The following is a 21,057-nucleotide window of genomic DNA, read 5'->3' as shown; positions in this document are numbered from 1 at the left end:
TAAGGCCTACTTCTAGTTGTTTTCATGTTTAGTTTCTCATGCATAAGCATAATGATGTAGTAGATAGGGTTGCCAACTGTCTAACTGCACAAACCCAAACACCCTTGTCCCACCCCCTTCCCTGAGGCTCCTCCCCTGTTCACGCCATTCCCCCCTCCCTCCGTCGCTCGCTCTCCTCCCACTCTCACTTTCACTGGGCTGGGGCAGTGGGCTAGGAGGGGATGTGGGCTCTGGGCTGGGGGATGGGGCTGAGGGGTTTGGAGTGTGGGAGGGGCTGTGAGCTCTGGGAGGGAGTTTGGGGGCAGGAAGGGGCTCAGGGCTGGAGCAGGAGGTTGGGGTACAGGAGGGGGTTTGAGGTGTGGGCTCCAACTGGGTGTTGCTTACCTCAGGTGGCTCCCAGAAGCAGCCGGCATGTCCAACTCCTAGGCTCAGGGTTGGCCTTGCAGCTCCCATTGGCCGCGTTTCCTGGCCAATGGGAGCTGTGGAATTGGAGCTTGGGTGGGGGCAGCATGCCAAATGGACTTTTAGCGGCCTATTAAAATCTCCCAGATTGGTTTCAGTAGCCACCGGGAGATCAATTCTGATTCTGGGAGACTCCCAGCCAATCCGGGAGGGTTGGCAACCCTAATAGTAGAATATCTATCTATCTATCTTTTAAAGTTCTTTCATTCAATTTTTTAAATTTATTTCCAGAAACATTTCTATTAGATGCAAGTTTTTTTGTAAAATATTGATTTTACAAAACCTGAACGTTGGGTCATATTTGACCCTCCACTCCATAGATTACAATTCTTTTCAAGGCCAAATAGTCCCAGGAAACACACTCTTAAATGCCCTTTACTTTTTCCATTCATATTTCATCCCATTTCCTTGTGTGGTCCTGGTTTTACTTTAGAGCCACTTTGCTATCTGCTACTTATTCCCCTTTCCTTAGCAGAATGTTTGGGCAGAGGTCTGGTTTTGCATCCAAGATATTTCACATATTCAAAATTTTACAGTGGAACTTATGCGTCTCACAACAAAATGGGCCATTTCTTGAATGCAATTTGTTGAAGCGTGCAACTTGCAATGATTTCAACTCTTTCCTCTGATTTATTTCCTTCCCCTGCCATGTGCATTTCCCCCCACGGTTATAGGTATGATTTTCCCTGACTTTCTTTGCCTTTATCCCTAGGGAGTACTACAGTGTGTGGTAACAGAAACATATTGTACTGTAGCAGTATTTGAGGCGCAGAATCCACTGTGAATATATACTGATGGAAATAAAGAAGAAAAAGAATAGGTGAAATCTTGGTTCCAATGAAGTCAACAAGAGTTTTGCCATTGACTTGAACAGGGCCATGATTTCATGAATTCTTTTCTTGTGCAGTCACCATACAGAAAATGACCTTTTAACCTGCAGTCTAATTCAAGTAATCAGCATGATTTGAATATGATGTTAACAAAAATCTGCTGTGGCTAAATGGTTTCCTTACCAGTGTTTTTGAAAAAAATATAAACTCAAGTAATGGCTAGGGAATTCCTTCTTATCTTCTTCCTCTTTAAACTTGAGTAATTTGTTAACAACTTTTCTGAATCCTGGTTTTGGAGAATTGTCTGACACAGAAGCTTTAAATCATTGTTTGGATTCCAAGAAGCTTGAAATGGTCCCTGCACTGTGTTTTGTGTCTTCTCTTGAAATTGTAGCATTGCATTTTTTCTTTATTTGTTGATTATAATTTTGAGGCTTTATTTATGAATTCATAAACATCAAGGGCATATCTAAAATTATTGTAATTAGAGGGCGAGTTGTGTCTAGAGGAGACATGCACTGAACTGCATGTGAGAAATTACATAGAATTCTTTCTTTTAATTAAACAGCTGAAAGCAAGATGCTGTGTTAATGCTAAATTAAGGTTGTACAGTTGTTTTTTTTTAAGTCAGGAAATACACGTGTTAAGATTCCTCCAGCAATGTTACTCAGCCACATAACAGATGTTCCTATTTTTTCTTGTTAACTGTACAACTTAATTATTTAATTTTATGTTTTTGAAGGTGTGTGATAAAATACACATGATGTGCAATGCAGCCAAGTTAGTGTTGCTGTAGAAACTTTAAATTTTGTGTTTCCTGACTCCCTTGTTTTGGAACTTTGCATGAATGTAAATGTGGCTTTTTTGTATTTGTCCTTTTTAAAAACAAACCAACCTTATACCACAAGTGTATGTTGAAATTGCTCTTGTTTGTTAGTATGTAAAGGTATTTCCAATTAGGTTCTGACATTGGGTTCTCATTATGATTGTTTCATTATTTGTATTTTGGCAGAGTGTAGAGCCCAATCAAGAACCCAGCTAGGAACTCTGTTAACCTAGAGTAATAGTTCATGCCCCAATTTAGGTGAAACGGACACAACCTCGAGGAAAAGGATAGAACACGCAGAAGGAAGTGAGTTACAGTTTGCAAACATCATGTTAGAGCCACAGTTCTTTTTTCCCGGAGTAGAGTTTGGTGGATCTCTTTGTTGTTTTCAAAATCTTTAGGTGGAGTTTTGTTAAACTGGGATTATGTAAATAGAAAGAAAAAGGAAGAGAGAAGGGAGAGAAGAAAGAAAGAGGGCATTCAGCAGGGAAGGAAGGTGAGGAGCATGGAGAACCTGTGGAGTAAGTCCAGAGGTGAAAGTAAGCCGGTCCGGTACAGCATCCCGGCAAGAGCTGGTATGCCGTGCTGGACTGGACCGGCTTCCCGGGCGATGATTTAAAGGGCCCAGGGCTCCAGCCCCTGCGGGAAGCCCCGGGCCCTTTAAAGCGCCACCACCGGAGCTTCAGCAGTGGGGCTCAGGCAGCACTTTAAAGGGCCCAGGGCTCCCCACAGCAGCCGGAGCCTCTGGCCTTTTAAATCACCACTGGAGCCCAGCACCCGGGCTCGGGCGAGGATTTAAAAAGCCTGGGGCTCCCCACAGTGGCTGGAGCCTCTGGCCCTTTAAATCACCACTGGAGTCTGGCTGCTGGGCTCGGGTGGGAATGTAAAGGGCCCAGCGCTCCGGGGAGCCCCGGGCCCTTTAAAGTGCCGCCGCCAGAGCTCTGGCAGCGGGGCTTGGGCAGCGCTTTAAAGGGCCCGGGGCTCCCCACAGTGGCCGGAGCCTCTGGCCCTTTAAATCCCCACCGGAGCCCAGCAGCCAGGCTCGGGTGGGGATTTAAAAGGCCCGGGGCTCCTGCCGCTGCGGGGAGCCCCAGGCACTTTAAATCACCACCGGAGCTCTGGCAGCCGGGCTCGGGCAGTGCTTTAAAGGGCCCAGAGCTCTGCGGTGGCTGGAGCCCCTGGCCCTTTATTTCGCCCCTGAGCCCTGGGGCTCCCAGCTGCCTCTGCAGCTGGTAGCTCCGGGGTGATTTAAAGGCCCTGGGGCTCCCAGCCACAGCCGGAGCCCCAGGGCCTTTAAATGCCTCTTCTGGTTGAGGCCACGCCCCCACCCGGGACTCCGGCGTACCGGTAAGTCCTTTCAGTTACTTTCACCTCTGAGTAAGTCTGAGCTGATGGGATTGTAGGGAGGGAGCAGCAGGGAAGCAAATGTCCAATCAGTTTATTGGAATGTCCTGAGTCAAAACTGTGGAAATGTGGCCTGATCTGATATCACTGTTCAGCAGTCCCTGCTTCTTGCCTTTTCTCCTGCTGGCTTGAGTGTCTGTGGCCCTGTGGGCTGGCTCTTCCTTGGAATTTCTTTGTTTGAGCCCACATGGCTAGGAGTAGCAGGGGGAAGGTGGTGCCTGGGTCTTAGTATCTCAAGTGTAGGGGGGAATCAATCCTGCATAGTTCTGGGAGTTCCCAGGGGAAGGAGTGTGCTCCATATCCTCTTTGTGCTTTTGAATCTCCTAAGGCTATTGCTTATGTTTGCCCCTGCTGGCTAAAGAGTCGGTGTGGCCCTTGGGGCTGGCTCCTCCTTCCCTGGAATTTCTTTCTACCGCAGGCTACGTGGCTAGAGGTAAAGAGGGATGCAGGGAAAGAGGATGAGTTCCTACCTGCTCCTGTTCTGTTTCGGTTGCAGACAGTGTTTTCTGCAAGATTTGGTTAACAAAATAACAATTTATCAATTTTCATTATGCTGGCTGTATAGTTGCAATGGAAAAAAAAGAAATTTGCATTGTTTCAAATGATTATTTGACATTTTCAGTATATTGGAGAATGCAGGAGGAATTTAGAGGCCTTAAAACTGGGGGAATACGTAACTTTTTCACACCTGCAGACATAGTGTTTCATGCCTTTAACATAGTGTGGCATTCTATGTTGTGGCAATTTGTTGGAGGACTTTTGGTTTGTGAGTGTTTCACTGAAATAGTAACCAATAGTCCCTCTTGAAAACTGTACCCAGAATCAGCAGGAGAGGAGCAGCCCTTGTGCTGGCCCAGCCTTTTAGTACTAAAGCAACAGGAATGTATAAAAGGGTATGGGACTTAATTAGACTCTGCTAAAATTTTAGCAGTTGCTCCATGAGCACATTCATATGCAACTCCTCAATCAGTTATCTTTATGTATTTTTACATACTTTTTCTTTCTCAAACCAAGCAAGGGTACGGCTGAGTATTCAGACTATTTATCTGCACAATTTCAACTGTCAAGCATCAGGTCTGTGTGCAATAACCATGTCTTAAAATAATAATGTGAAGTATTTATTTTTCATCTTTTCCAAACTATATTAATTCCCCTCTTCCCATCTGGATGAACACATCTTCAATTATGTCTATCTTAGGTACTTGCATGACCTTCAGAAATGTAATGAGTTCTTTATCTTCACAATACCTCATGTGAGATAGGGAAGAAGTAGTTTCCCCACTTTATAAATAGGAAGCTGAGGCCTTACCCAAAGTCACTCAGGAAATCTGCAGTGGAAGAGGGACTTGAACTGATGGCTCCCAAGTTCTGGGTTTGTGCCCTAACTGCTGGACCAAATTTCTTCTCTGTGAACATTTGTCTTTTGGCTGAGGCTAAGAATAAAGCCCAATCGGATTTTTTTTCCAGAAAGCTATGAGTTAATGAAATAGTGTGCTGTAATAACAGTTTGCAAACTTAGCTATAGCTTTCACTTGCCTCTGAAGCTGTAATACTTTCCTGATTTATGTTTCTGACATTCCATGTCAGATGTGCTTGATGGAAGTTAGAAAATATGAAGTAATATCCAGCAAGAGGGGAAAAAAGGAAAACAAGGAAGGAAATGGGAAGAAACAGGAGGAAAAACAGGAAAAGATAGCAGATTTCTACCTTTTTATCCTAAAGCACAACAAAAGCAGGGAGAATAATTAATCGTGTCTATGGGTTTCTGGGCACTCCCCATCTGTCAAATCTGTATCTCTAAAAGCATTATTAGATAAGATGGAATCATCTATAGTGTTGCAGACTCTTTTTTTGTGTCTTTGTATATTTAGAAAATGACAGGCTGCTCAACTGAAAAATTACAGGACTTGGAAATGATATTGGCTGCTGCAGAAGAGCCAGTCAAGTCTACACCAGCTTCTCAGCTAATAACTGTTATTAGAAATAAAGATTTTGGAGTAGTAATAGGTGCTCTGAGTAAACCCTTTCATGCTCCACATGAAGGGCCTTGGAGCTTCTGATGTTGCTTATTGTGTTGCATGGAACTTGAGGATGTTCTGTCATATGGCTAAAATAATTTCTAGTTGTGTAGTGAACATCCATAGGGCAACGAGTTGTTAAAGGAAAAACAGATGCCGCATCAAATATCATCAAACAATTCTTGCCAAGAAAATTCATTTTATTTTGAACGTCTCTGCTGAGGTAGAGAAGAATATCAAGGAATGATGGGGAGAAAGTTCCATTGTGGATATTACTGAAGCTTCTCTGAAGCTTTAGACACTGCCATTTATTTAAGCTTTGAGAAATGAAGAAACATTTAGAATCATCTAATTTTGTCTGCATATAGAATGTTGGATCTGTCCTGCGGGGTTCGGGAATATAGCTGGAGTGGACAAAAAATCTAATGGCAATTTTGACAGTCTGAATGGAATGCGGCAAGAAAATAGTAACTATTTTTCTCTATGGTTTTAGTTGGGACACAGTGGCCAAAGTGTAGGAAAAATGTGTATTATGAGAATTAGAGAATACATATTTCATCTGACATGGCTCACAACCCTGATAAGATGTCAAAAGCTATCGTATCTAAAAGCAGAAATCATATGAATTAAAGTTCATATGGATTTATTACATTCTGCTTGGGAGTGAAGGGAGATAAGGAGTGTCAGAAATGTTGAGTCCTGATCATGTTGTGCATAAGTTTTATAGCTTCTTTCTATGTACTGTATTTGTCAAATTTAATCTACCTGGTTTCTTGTATAGGGCCCATCTCTCTGGAATTTAACATTATATGCCCAGCATATATTGATCAATGCTGTTATAACAATGCTGTTATAAGGCCCAAAGTATTTAAACATTCATATGTCTTCATCATAGTAATAATGTGTATTATTTGCACCGTGTGTGTCTGTATATATATATTATATATATATATACACAGAGAGAGAGAGAGACTGTATTAAGCACATAATATTAATAACAATTAGCCCAAATTGGCCTATTTCTTTTATAATTCTGTTCATTTGTGCTAACTATGCCATAATACCCTGCATTAGCTGAAGTAAGTTTTTGCTTAAGTAGATAGGAAAACTGCCAGGATCAGTGCATATGAATGTTTTCTCCTAGCAACAGGTAGGGAGTTTCTTTCACAGGCCAGTATGGAATGTCCCAAAGGGAAAGGACAAAATATGATTGTTCTACCCTGGTACAAACATAGGAGGTATTTTCATGCACCAGTACCTTGAATGCTAGTATCCAAAACAGAGATAAGGAAGGAACTGAACAATGAGTTAAGGAGATGTGATGAACTGATGGCTTGCCTTGTACTGTCATGTAAAGACATGTGTAACTGATAAAATTATCCTATAAATACTGCCAGCTGTAACATGTAACTTTGGGAGCACACCTTCTGTGTAAGGTGACTAACAACACTGCATGAGACAGCTTCCTGGAGCCTGGTATCATATTGAACCCTTTTCCTATACTATATCCTTACTGGCATTTAGCAGTAAATCTGAGTGATATTGGTTATTTTGTCTCTTGAACATATTTCATTAAAAACCAAAGTGTGATCACGAAATTGATTATACAATTAATCAACAACAGTTACTCTGCTTCTTCAAACCAGTGGCTTATCTAGTAAACAATTCTGCCTCTTTCACACCAATTGCATTATGCTTCCGACCAAGGCAAAAGCCCCAAAGGAACATTAGGATAGGAAACAATTCAAATATCAGCTTAAAATATGTTTGTTAAAGCACAAACATTAATAATGAATAAGATGGACTAGGCAATAGAGCAGCAAAGAATCCTGTGGCACCTTATAGACTAACAGACGTTTTGCAGCATGAGCTTTCGTGGGTGAATACCCACTTCTTCGGGTGCAAGTCAGATAGGCAATAGATTTTGTTGAAGATGACATACATACACACACACCGATTTTATTCCAACAAAAGTTATGGGGTGCAAGTATTCATTTTGTGTTACCACAACACAAGGATTTCATGGAATTATCTTCATATCGTGGATGGGAACTGACACTTGAATTTCAAGTATTTACTCTTATAAAATTAGTAATTGTTCATAAAGTTTCACAGTAGTTAGAAGCACAATTGTCTTTGCAGATCTCTGTAAGGAAGGAATCAAATTCTTCCTTTGCACTTGTATTTAATATATGAAGAATATATGTAGGCTTATATCTATGAGCACTTTGAAACTAGGGTAGACTTTTTTTTCTTTTTCTTTTTTTTGCAGGGGTGATTTATCTGGTGAAAATTTGGGAAGTTCAAGAGCAGTTATAGCCTGTAATAGGGAAAACAAACAAATAAAAAATATATTAGTTTATATATCACCAAGAATGTACAAGGTGATTTACGTATTCACCCGTTAAAAATAAAATAAAATAAATTAACAATCTATAAAAAAAGGTAATGTACTAATGTATGGGATACAAGATACAAGAGCAAAACAAAATGAAAGGGCATTGAAGTTCATCATGTGCATTGTTAGTTCCATGAGATTTTTCTTTTTTAAAAATTTTGAATAAGCATTTGTTATCTTTTTGTTAGCATTTCTTTCATGGTTTAGGATTAGTAGGAAAAGGTGTGTTTTGTGGCAGGACTCTGAGGAGGAGAGTAATCTGTAGCAGAGGGGAGGATGTGCTAGAGGGATCGGCCACATGGAACAAGGCATGAAGAGCAGTTGAAGGACATGAAGTGAGTAATTATATATGTGACTTCAGCAGACTGAAAAAGGGAGCAGAAAGAGGAGTGAGAGGGGTGAGGATGAGGAGTCTGAATTTGATGCAGCAGACAAAGAAAGAAGCAAGTGAAAAAATTCAAAGAGGCTGGATGTGATCATATCCGTTTCTGTTGAGATGAATATAAAGGTTTTTCATTTGCATCAACAGGCAAATATTCACTGAGTGAAGGACAAAGTTAACTTATCTCTCTCAGGACAACTGATCTTGATAGGAAGCCAATAAATGAATCAGTAAATCAACTGAGTGTTTATTCAGAAATATGGAAATCTCTTCACTGTGAGCTTGAATTTCAAAATCATAACTGCTTTTTCTTCAAAACTAAAATTCTATAGGGGACACTATGTTATAGGTCTTGGGTGGGGGAACCAGAAAAAAAAAAAACAACCGACCCAAAAATTATTTGTCTTTTGAGTGGTAAATATTTACTTTTCCTGTAGTCTGTCTGGGTAATCATATGTTGTCTAAGGAAGTAAATAATTAAGAGAGAAATTTCCTCCTGTACTTGTCTTTTGTCAGTGCAACAAGGGCTGATAGTAAAGTTAAAAGCAGTCAGCAAAGTTGAGGACACTTAATACAGTTAGGATGAACAGACAGCAAATGTGAAAAATCGGGACGGGGGTAGGGTGTAATAGGAGCCTATATAAGAAAAAGACCCAACAATTGAGACTGTCCCTATAAAATCAGGACATCTGGTCTCTCTAAATACACTACTGGACTGAGAAACAGAAAGGACTTGCATAGAGGGCTTCAGCCCTACAATAACTACACCTCTACCCTTATATAACGCGGTCCTCGGGAGACAAAAAATCTCACTGCGTTATAGGTGAGATTGCGTTATGTCAAACTTGCTTTGCCCCCCTCTGCTCCTTGTTCCCTGACCGCCCCCTCCAGAGACCCCCATCCCTAATCACCCCCAGGACCCCACCCCATACCCTACCCCCTGTCCCCTGACTGCTCTGACCCCTATCCACCCCCCCTATCCGCCCCCTGACAGGCACTCACCGGCAGTGGTGGGAAGCGGAACAGCCCAGCCCCAGCCCGCTCCACTCTGCCACCTCCCAGCCGCTGCACTTTGCTTCCCGCCGCAGGTGAGTGCGGGGAAGTTGGGGAAAGGACATCCCCCCTGCACTCACCTGAGGTGGGAAGCAGAGTGTTGTGGCTGGGAGCTGGCAGAGTGGAGCGGGCTGGGGCTGGGCTGCTCCACTTCCGCTGCTGCTGGTGAGTGTGGGGGGGATCCCTTCCCCCAAACCCTTTCCCCCGAGTGACACAGCTGGGGCTGGGGTGAGGGAAGCAGAGCGGGCTGCTCCCGGCCCCCTGCTAATCTCCTGAGCCACTCTGGGACTGCAGGGCCCCCAAAAGTGCCCTCCCACAGCTCCTGCCCCCCAGACCCTGGTGGGGGGGAGTCCCTGACCACCTCTGAGACCCTCTGCCCCTTATTGAACCCCTCGGCCCCGACCTGGCCCGGAACCCTTAACACACTGCTCAGAGCAGCGTGTCAGAGCTTTACTGCTTTGTATGAGAACCCGCATTATATCGGGTCGCGTTATAGCGGGGTAGAGGTGTATATTATTACTATTTTAATTGTTTTTCCCATCTTTGAATTTTGGGATCCAATCTACAAGCAGCATTATTGGTGAGATGGGTCACCATGCTGGATTCTCCAACTCCTCTTTAGGTCCCAATTCTAAGGTGCTTATTATAAAAAAAAAAATCACCGACTCATCAAAAGACTATGATCATCATAATGACCTAGAATTATTACTCTTTGTAACAATAATAATTATGCTCTGAAAAGAATGAACAGCTGTCTTTTATTAGAAGTCTGAAATATAAAATGGAATGCCAGTCCAGCACAGGGCACTGAGGAGGGAGTTTGATTCTGTGCTGGTGCAGAAGTTTATCCATACAGTTCTCAGTGTAGGATTAGGGACTGAAAATATTACAGATGGCAAGTAATTTACTATTCTGACTGTTATATGCATTTTTAAAGTATCCTGCACTATGGGATTCTTCCACAAATGTCGTCATATATAACACATGCCCCTGGGCGGGATCATAGATCTCCTGACTTTTACATAGGATTTCATTAGAGGGGTCAGGCTTCAGTTTGTCAGGTGCCTAAATTATCCAGTAGGAAAATTATTGAATTAAGAGTTGCATTAGGCTCAGTCTAATTTACACTGGAAGCTGGTTCAACAGCTCAGCCTCTTCCTCTTTGAGGGGTACTTCAGCTAAAGTGTTCTAGGTCCCTGCTCAGTTAAGGATTTGCAAATGAGGTTTAGGGCTTTCTACTAGAATCAGACCTGGATAGGCAGAGTGTGAAGTAATGAAACTCATATTCAAGGTTGCTGAACAGAGATTAGATCCTGTTGATTGTATAGTCAATTGCTTGATCACCCTTTGGTTCAGTATGAAATATACTTAAAATACCAAATAACCAATGTTATTCAGGTTTATTGTTAAAAGTCAATAATACTATACTATATGAAGAAAGGTTTAATAAGATACCAGTTTTTGGGATGCCGTCTCATGCAGTGTTGTTAAATTTACCTTATACAGAAGGTGAGCTCCTGAAGTTATACCCCTAAAGCTATTCTTTTTTTTTTTTAGTCAATATGTTTACAGGTAAAGTGCATTGTGTGTGTCATCTGAAACGAGAGGCTTTCTGCTTTGTTTTTCTGATACCATGGCATTACCTTTATCTCTGTGTTATGCACACATGCATTCCAAGTACCAAGGGGATGAAGGCACCCCCTTGGTTTGTACCAGCATAGAACACTCATGTATCTTCTCCTTTGCCTTGGGACATTCCAGTACTGTGAAAGTAACTCCCTACCTGTTTCTATGGTAAACACCCATATGTTGTGATCCTGACAGTTTTCCTATTTACTTTTTCAGCTAATGCAAGGTGTTGTGGCATATTGTAGCATAAGTGAACAGAATTATAGAGAAACATAGGCCAATTCAGGTTATGTAACTGATAGAAATGTTATATACATATATAAAATTCACACCACATATATTAATATATCTAGCTTAGCCTAGCATATATGGGTCAACAATCCAAAAAGGCAAATTATTTGTTACAGGTAATGGAACCTATATCAGTCTCTTTAAAGTGTAAACATTTTCTTAGATACAGCAATAATAGAACAAATGTGTATTATACCCAGAAAAGGTAAATTTCTGACACAAGGAAAGGATTATTTGACTAAGGCCTGAGCTCACAAAATTCACACTGAGAAGGGACAATTTCTTTGATTTCTTAAAAAAAAACAAAAAAACAACCCCACAATATTAAAGGATAACAGTGTTGCATTATATATTCATTCAGAAGGATCCCAAGCTCTTTACCCACTTTACCAGTGGATTCATAAACTAAACACAGAACAACGTTGTCCATCACTGAAGTGTGTAGCCACCTGTGTGTGAAATGCAACCACTATCTGAGTATAGAAAAAACACACAGAGGGTTTGAGCAGGATATGAAGAGACTTCATATAATTGGCTTTTAAGGGTAACTTTGAATGTCATTATCTGAACTACACTTGTGCTAGGACACCAGAAATTAACTTTTGAATGATACTGACTTGATTAGACACTTACAATAAAGTCATGTTACTCTTAAATAGAATGACTGCCAATTCAAACTGAGATAACTAATCTCTTATTTGGGGGCAAGTTCTGCCTCCTTGATCACAAAGTGGGCTTTCCTTCCACTTTCTAGTGCTCCAGAGCAGGAGGCAGTAGGTGTCTGTGCTGCCTGACTCCCAGAAGAAGAGGAGCAGCTATTGCCACAGGCAGTGCTCCATGCCCCAGAGGGTGAAATGAGGTTATGGCCATAGTTCCAACCTCCCTGTGCAGTAGAACTTTTGTGTTGGGAGGATACAAGCTAATTTTTTCTCAAAAGTATAGCAAAGCTCATAGGTGAGCCTGCTTCCTCCAATGTCTCCAGAGTCATTATGTGCGGTCTTGATCTCTGGAGGCATAAAGCCTCCAGCCCCCTTTACTTAGGCAGTATGCCATCTCCTAGTGACCCCCAATATGGTTCTTGTTTTAAGAACTGTAACTAAGCCCTTGAAGTTTATTTTATTTATTAATCCATGCAAAGCACCATGCTGTTATGCATATAAAACTAAAAGAATTGTTAATTAAAATATTAAGTAAAAAGATTTAGATAAGACATTAACATTTTCGACATCGAGAAATAAAAAGAAAAGCATTTAACATGTGTGACATCTAGATTTGTTTCAAAGCATTTGGTTGTACTTCATTATCTCCTCACAATATAATTTAATATTTGCTCTTTATTGAATCTGGTAAATTTCAACAATATCAAAATGGTATAGTTTATCTCATTTAGTGCCTTGCATTGCAGTTAGTGAATTTAATTGGTGTGGCTGCTGTCTCCCCACACTGTTCTGCAACATCGTAATAAGAATATGAATTGGCTAATGGTTCTCTGGGGGAAGTTAGTATACAGTAATCTATTTTTAACCCTTGTAATTAATTCATTATTGTAATTGGATATTTAGTTGTCTCGCTGCATTTTTGAGACTTACCAATTGTCATGCATTGCAAACTCCTGCTGTACATCTCACAAAGATAAGCTCAAGTGTGTTAGGAATCAGCAAGTGGGAACATGATTAATTCTGGTTAGCCCCTACTTTTGTGTCCCAGTAATGTCACATAGAGCCAAGAATTGTGCAGTGTGGTGCCAAGAATTGTTCAGAGCGCTGAAGAATGGAGGAAAGGATGAGCTGTCCTTGGTGCTGTAGTTACAGTATGTGAACTCCAAGGAATTAGTGAGCAAATTAGCAAATTCTGGGCCCCAGTGACTTTGTATTAGGAGGAATTAAATAGATTAATGTCATTATCAAGAAGCACTGGTTGTGTTAAGCTTAATAAACATCCATAGGTCAGACAAAATACAGCTTTATTATAGTGTGTAGTATTGTTGTAGTCGTGTTGGTCCCAGGGTATTAGAGAGAGAAGGTGGGTGAGATAATATCTATTATTGGACCAACTTCTGTTGATGAGAGAGACACGCTTACAAGCTTGCATAGAGCTCTTCTTCAGGTCTTCCTAGAGCTCTGTGTAAGCATGAAAGCTGTGTAAGCATGAAAGCTTGTTGAACCAACAGAAGTTGGTTCAATAAAAGATATTACCTCACCCACCTTGTCTTTCTAGCTTCGTTATACAGACTAACTGTATAACTGTATAACAAGCTAAAGATCTGTAGTAAAGATGAATGTCAGACTCTTGAGGACTCTGAGTTTATTACAACTATGTTCTCTTGAAATAAAAGTGCCTAATGGCATGGGTCTGTGAGCTTAGAAAAAATATTTGAAGGGTGTATTGGAAAAAGGAAAGGAAAATGTCAGGAGTGTTTTATGGAGTGCCTCACAGGGGAAGAGGAATGTATTTTGTGGCCTTGACTATCCTCTCTTTCTCCTCTTTTAGGGGTAGGAGCCTGTCGTGTTGTGTGGGCTCCTGCCCCCTCTTCATTTTCTGTTGCCATTACTTTTGTCTGTATTTATAATGAAAATATGAATAATATAAACTACTGCAGGATTTGTTTCTCTGTACTGCTCTTCACTTATTAATATGAATCTTTTTTGCACTTAACAACTTGTATTTTTGTTTTCCCCATTATTCCAGTGTGAATCTGAAATAACTCCTTTGTAGCCAAAGGAATTATTACAGATTTGCACAGGTGTAACGGAAAGCAGTAAGCGTTTTAGCCCAGTAATATCATCTGCTGTTAAGGATTAGTAGTGAAAACGCTGGGTCTCCTTCAGTAAGTATTAAAATGTAATGAAACACGTTTTATTTTGGACTCTGAACTGCTGGAAGTACTAGATAAATGGTATAAATGGGGTACATCAAATGGAACACTGAAAGCCATTTTGATATAAAGTAAATTCTAATAATTATTTTCTGGGGATGGAAGAAGGTAACAAATGAAGATTAGACTTCATGTTAACACACATACATCTGTTATCTGTCTAATATTCTAAGTTTCAAGCCAAATTCTGCGTATCTGTGTAACCTCGTTGACTTCAGCAAGGTTGCATTGATGTAACTGAAGATAGTAGCCCCTTAGGTTTTATATATGCTACAATTTGTTTAAGAAAAGCTAAATCTACTTTGGAAGAAATAAAATTTGTTTGGCCACAGATTTCCCTCTGCCTTTCTTTGTAACAAACAGCAATGTGATGAGGACTTTACCTCACACATTCTGTGAAAGTATTAATATGGATCTGAGAGGCCAATTAATCTGCCTGCTTGCACCTGGAAGGTGGGCCTAGCCTAATTAGAAACAAAATCCAGCTGGGGGAAATCAGGGCTTGTTTCCCTAAAGAGCTTGGTGAGCCCAGTTGGGAGACGGAAAGTTGGAATTGAGGGAGTTCCCTCCCACTCTCTCTGAGGAACTGCCTGGAAGGCTGAGGAAGAAAAAGACCAGACAGGCTTCCCTAGGGGCTAGCTAGAAACCTAGTTGGAGCCTCCCTGAATACATGACTATGGGGAGAAGTGGGCCAGCCCCTAGATCATGTGGTGGATTGAAGGACAGAAGGACAGTTTAAAGCAACAGAGACATTCCTGTGATGAGGTGGCTGGCAGCTGAGCCCAGCCATGCTGATGATTTGGATTTTGTATATATTACTTTAGTAAAGGACTCTTGGACCCAGAAGGGGTAGAACCCTGTAAAGAAGGGGTAGGCACTCCTGTGGCCGGAGTAGGCCAAAGGACTGTCTGACAGGGAGGGGCGAAATTGAGGCACAGCTGCCAGAACACCACATCTGGGCACAATGGGGTGGGTTCGGGTAGCAACTTGCTGCAGGCAGTTATGAGGTGAGGGAGACTGACTGTAGAATTTCAGTGAGACCTCTGCCACAGCAGAGAAGGTAGTGTGACATCTCTGCTCCTCTCTGTTGACCGGGAGTTAGGGGTGACAACCACCACATTCACAAGGTAATTTTATTAGACGATCCATAGGTTGGATAGGATCTGTTCTTCTTGTGCCTGGACTAGTGGAGAACTTATTTTTCATTAATTCTGTCTACTCCTCACTCTCACACTCCAAACAAATATCCTCCTAACTCCCAGATACTGTATAAGGGCTTTGAGTGTTCATTATTGTACATATAGCAGGCTACACTTTCTCTTGAATGGATTGACTGGCCGTGGAACAAGTATTCCTGGCTTTGGGAGATTTTTGTGTGTGCTTTGTTTAGAAGTTCACGTAGGGCAGAGAAATAATATTTATAATGTTAATAAAATAACCTTTCATTATTTGTCTAATCCATTATTTATTTTTGTCTGTGCCTATCTTGTAGCTTTCTTTTATTAAATGCAAATGGTTCCCTGAGGGTAGCTCTCTTTGTATTATGGAGTTACTCATTCGCAGTTCATTCAAGGTAGAAGCACTCAGTTTCACTTTGCAGTGCTGCAAAGCATCATTCATAGACAAGTTACAGCACAAAAAGAGATTACTCCATGGTACCATATTCATTCAGAGAAAATGGGTGAGAATGTGCTAGAAGCTATTTTCCAGTAGGAGGCTCCTAAATACTGTATTTACATTTCCCAGTTTTTTCCCTGTAGCCTGCTTTCCTCTCCCATTAGCCTCCAAATTCCTCCTATGTGAGCATTCCAGGACTTATCCTTCCCCATTAGTGGGTCAGCCAGTGGTTTAGGCCCTTAGGATATCTGAATGATGTTGAGAACGAAAGAGGATGTATTTTGACATAAAAGAAATCAGTTCAACCAGAAAGGACCCATTCTTTCAGTTTCACTACATGCATTTCTAAAGGTATTTTAAATTGCACTGGTCTGGGATTCGCTATATTCGCTATACATTGCACTGGATCATTGCCAAACAAGTACTTGTAGAATATGAGATGAGTGCCATGTTTCAATCTTTCCAACTTTAGAAATAATTTTTTCCCCATGTAGGTTTCAGGATATCACACACATTTCACTGAGTTCACGCACATTTTAATGGCCTTAGAACTGCTAGAACAACCTTTAAACTTTTATGCGATCTGAAAGAGAGAATTCCAACCACATATAGCATCAGTCTTGAATTTTGGTATTTTGTGAAATGTCAACTAATTTTATAGGGAAATAAACAAAAGGGTAATTAAGAATTTTATTATTTTAAACAATGTGTGGCTGCTTATATGTTGTTTAATCGAGCTTCTGTTGTGGTAGGCCATGTACAAAAGAACAAAGCATGAAACCATGATACCTGACTCGGAGCACAGGTTTTCAGAATTTTTATTTTGCTCTTGAGGGTTGCTTTCAATAAAAGTTTAAGATTTAACTGGCACTATTGTTCCCTCTGCAGAGCTGTTTGAGGCCCCTCATGCTGTTACTGATAAGCTATTCCTGCAACAGACCCAGGAAATTAAATATAGAAAACATTAGACTTTAATGGTGAGAAACCAGCACAGGGCTTTATCCAGTGCAAATGCTTTCCAGGCCAATAACCTTTTCCAGGCATTACATCAGGACTCATGATCAGTGATATTACTTTGATGTAATATTGTTTTTTCATGCAGTATAAAAGTATTAAGCCAACCACAGCTGTATGAAAAATGCCACATACTGACATAGATAAACTTCTGAATATTTAAGTTCAAATACAATAGGGCAAAAGTTTCTTTTGCTTGTCATCTGGTTCATAATATTTAAGAAGCAATCTGCCCTTGACATAAATGAGCTTTAATTTTATTTTAGCACCTTCAGTTGATAAAGAGAGAAGCTTTTTGGATGATCCAAATTATTAAAATACTTGATATGTTCTCATAAATGGAACAGTGTTGAAAGGAACAATGCCAACCTGTACTTGAGGGGGGAAAAAAAGAAAAGGAGCCCCTCCTCCCCTGCCAGAAAACAAGGCCAGATCTCAACTTGTGCATATTGTCATAGATCTATTACAGTCAATGGAATGCTGACTGTGTACTCCATCTGAGAGGCTGGCCATGACTACTTAAAAATATCATCCCAATCCTTACTCAGACAAACCATCCACTAACTACAGTGTAAATAGTCAATGGGAGTTTTGCTTGAGTAAGAACTCCCAAGATCAGGTCGGTTGTTTGGCTCATCAGCAATGCCATCCTAACATATTAGTTAGTTGCATAGATCATACTAACAGATGAACAAGCAAATGGTTAAAAGCCTATTTCTAATTTAGCTAAAATCCCATTTAACAACAAAAACCAAAACCCGGTGTGAAATCCTGGCCCTATTGAAGTCAACAGTGGAACTCTCTTTGACCTCTAGAGAGCCAGGATTTTACCCCCAATGTTAAGGAACTGCCCATATGGCTTTTCTTGAGGTAGATGCACACTGAGAGGGGACTGCCTTGATCCTGGAGGGAGTTATCTGGGTCAATGATTTTTATTTAAATTGACACAAAGCATATTTTGCTTCTATTTTGACTGACTTTTTTCTCACATAATTTGAAACCTCGTTCATCTAGGATGTCAATAATGTGGATCCCTCTGTTTAAGTTGTTTCCCCAACATTTTAGTTTTATCTTTTAGCCCTGGATTAATATTTTAACATTGCTCCTCTTACGCTTTATTTGCCTCCCATTAATGCCTTAGAATTGGAACTAGTCCTTCCTTATCTTTAAATAAGGCACATTTGTAACTTCTTGTATTATTCTATTGTTTTTAATGACAAATTCGGACACCACCGTCTTACTTCTGGTTTTGAAATATCTATTTTAGTGTTGAATTTTGCTGTTAGGACTATGCAATGTTTTAATCTTCAGATTATATATTTTTTCCCCTGGCAAATTGATCCTTAAAAACACTGAGAATTAAATTTTTGAATGTGGTATAAATGTGATCGTAGAAAGAAAGACTTGATAAAATTATGCATTTAAAAACAAAATAAGGTGTATGAACAAGTGGATCAGAACGTTTAAGGGATGAGTTATTTTTCAGTTTGATAACCATAATTGTTAAATAACAGTTAACTGGATTGTCTTGGGGACCTTGAAATTAAAAATCCTCAATTAACAGAACAAATTGCAAGTTAAAGAAGAGATATCAGAATTTTCATCTCAGAATGTTGCTTTGTTTGATTTATAGAACTGTCCATTATGAAGGTGGCGCCGTGTCGATTCATGCTCGTTCCCTTTGGCGACTAGAGACTCTAAGAGTTGCGTAAGTAACAATACACTAAGAAAAAATATATACAATATAATCAAACGATCAGCTGTCTCTAAATCAATAGCATAGTAGGTAAAAACTAGAGGTGAACATGAAAGCCCTGAGTCAGCAAGGTACTTAAGCGTGTACTTAACTTCAAGCACATAAATAGTTCCCCAGTCTTCACTGGGAATACTTGTGCTTAAAGATAGGTGTGTGCTTAAAATGTAGCTGAATCACATCCAGGTTCTATTATTATATTTTAATTTAAAATATTTGTGGTTTTATTTTCCCTTTTTCCAGTCATTTATGGTTATGGACAGCTTCTGCATGGTGGTAATAGTCCAATAAGATTTTATGTTACTATGCTTTGTCCCCATAAATGGCTTTCTGATGCATTTTAAACCCTGCAAATAAACTGAAAAACTCTGGTTTACTCTGGTTCTATAGTTGTATTTGTATTCAGGTTCTTTTGTTACCCAAATACATAGCACTGTTAAAAATGGTATTAAACAGTCACTTTTATGTTAAGAACAAAAATTATTAGACAGCCTTTATTGTAAAGGAAAACATCTGCAAAAGGATGATGTAAAGTTGGAGTGCTTGCTGGGAATTGTGCCTTATTTAGCTGTGACTGTAATATACAAGCATGCCTTAAAATTTCACTCACAAGTATGCAGTTATGATAAAATGTGAAGTGACAAATTATCATTTTAGAGACTAAATGACAATAGCTGTGGGGAAATGTTACACTCTAATGATGCTGTTGAATGTGTGCATGTCACTTAAAGGGATGATGTTAAAAGACATCGAATAGCTATAAGGGAAATGGAGCGATTCCCTCCACTCCCCTTTAGTTACTTTTGGACTAAATTGTGCTTGAGCGACAGCAGTGAAACCGCATGAGAATCTCTGCCTTTTTGTTTCCCAAACCTTTTTCTTCACGTGTTTCAGGGTAGTATTTTACCATCAATGTGTACCACCTGGCAAATAATGGCACAGGAACAGTGAGTTATGTTACGATTTGATAGTCTTATGCCATCTATGGAATTTGACAGGCAATGTGTGCAGACTGCAGGTTTAGAGAACTTGTCAAAAGAATCTGCAATACAAGTCAGCTCTGACAGTAGTAACCTTCCTTTACAAGGAACATGACTGTTACTATCAAAATGTTAAACTTTTTTTGGGTGGGACACAATTATTGCCAAATTTCCGATGTTTTATTTAGCAAAGGTGTCAGCTTATAACTTTCCAGCTGGTGCTCAGATGTATGACCTCTTAAAGCTTACTGATAAATAGTCAAATTTATGTGCATCAGTGATTAGAAGTAAATTTTGAATGTATTGAATTGGGTACGTGGTTTGTGACAAATCAGTCTAATACGTATGTATGTTTGTTATTACTATTAGACAACACTATATTGTGCAACACTTACATCAATGGTCCCCAACATTTTTCGGAGGACTGTGGCAGTGGACGAGCATCCGCTGAAATTCCGTCGACAAGCAGCAATGTCAATAGGCGTCACTGCTGAAATGCTGCCAACAAGTAATGTCACCCAGAGGTGTCGCCGCTGAAATACCGCCGAAAATCGGTGGCATTTCGACGTCGACACCTCTGTATGATGCAGCTTGTCGGCAGCATTTCCGGCGATGCTCGTCCGCCGGCCAGTACGCGGGCGCACTTAGACACCCCACGGGCACTGCGTTGGGGATCCCTGACTTAAAATAAAGACTAAAATCTGTTTCCTGATAAGGAAACACCCTGATAAGTAGTGCTGATTAGTGAGAGTAAACCCAATATTTTACATTCTAGGACTCTAGTCCTGTAGAGATTTATGCACATACCTAGCTTTATCCCATAGAAGTCATGGGACGACTTAGATTAATGTCTTTCCAGACTTGGATTGTAAGCTTGGGGGAGCAAGCTTGCTCTAGTAAGCATTTGAGTATACTACACAGTTTTGTGTGCAGATATGGTCACAGAGTTTCCTGGTACATTACATGGAGTAAAATAATACGCATGTGCACTCTTACTCATTCTTGAAACTTTCAAAATGGTTACTTGAATGTGGGAGTTTTTATGATTCAGCATAGAGAAAATATACAACAGCCCAGATCTATATGTGTTTCCACTGATATAAACCCTGGCACAGGCACCTGGATATTGAAAGTCCAGTAGGGAGGAAGCTTGTGACCTCAGAAAGTGGACTCATTATTTCCTCTGGGAAGAGAATAGGAGAGGAAGGCTTGGACAGAGCAAAAAGATGGGGTTTAGGCAAAGGATAATGAGAGGAGGAAGGATAGCACGGCTATGACTAGAAAAGGAAAGATCAAGTGGTGGATGGAAATGAGACAAAGGCCTGAGTAATTGCAAGGAAAATACATTGGAATTGGAGTAGCTTAGTGTATTTTATGGAATCCTGGGGTCTTGAAAGATCTTGTTTTATGCTATTCATCTTTTCTTTAGAAGAATATTTCTTAATAAGATTGGTTATAAAACTATTATTGCTGTTGCTTCATAAATCAACCCCCCCCTATTTTTTTTTTATTTTTATTTTTACAA

At 40.3% G+C, this 21,057-nt stretch overlaps 1 protein-coding gene across 1 annotated transcript in view; it reads left to right on the top strand.

The window, feature by feature from the left end:
- RYR2 (ryanodine receptor 2) overlaps window positions 1–21,057 on the top strand; it is a 697,632-nt gene that overhangs the window by 280,436 nt on the left and 396,139 nt on the right. Inside the window, exon 11 of the mRNA XM_039529228.1 lies at window positions 18,433–18,507. Coding sequence (XP_039385162.1) covers window positions 18,433–18,507 — 75 coding nt within the window. The remainder of the gene's footprint in view (window positions 1–18,432; window positions 18,508–21,057) is intronic.

This window comes from Mauremys reevesii, linkage group 3, assembly GCF_016161935.1.
Source record: "Mauremys reevesii isolate NIE-2019 linkage group 3, ASM1616193v1, whole genome shotgun sequence".
Lineage (NCBI taxonomy): Eukaryota > Metazoa > Chordata > Testudines > Geoemydidae > Mauremys > Mauremys reevesii.
This window is presented reverse-complemented; position numbering and strand designations above follow the sequence as displayed.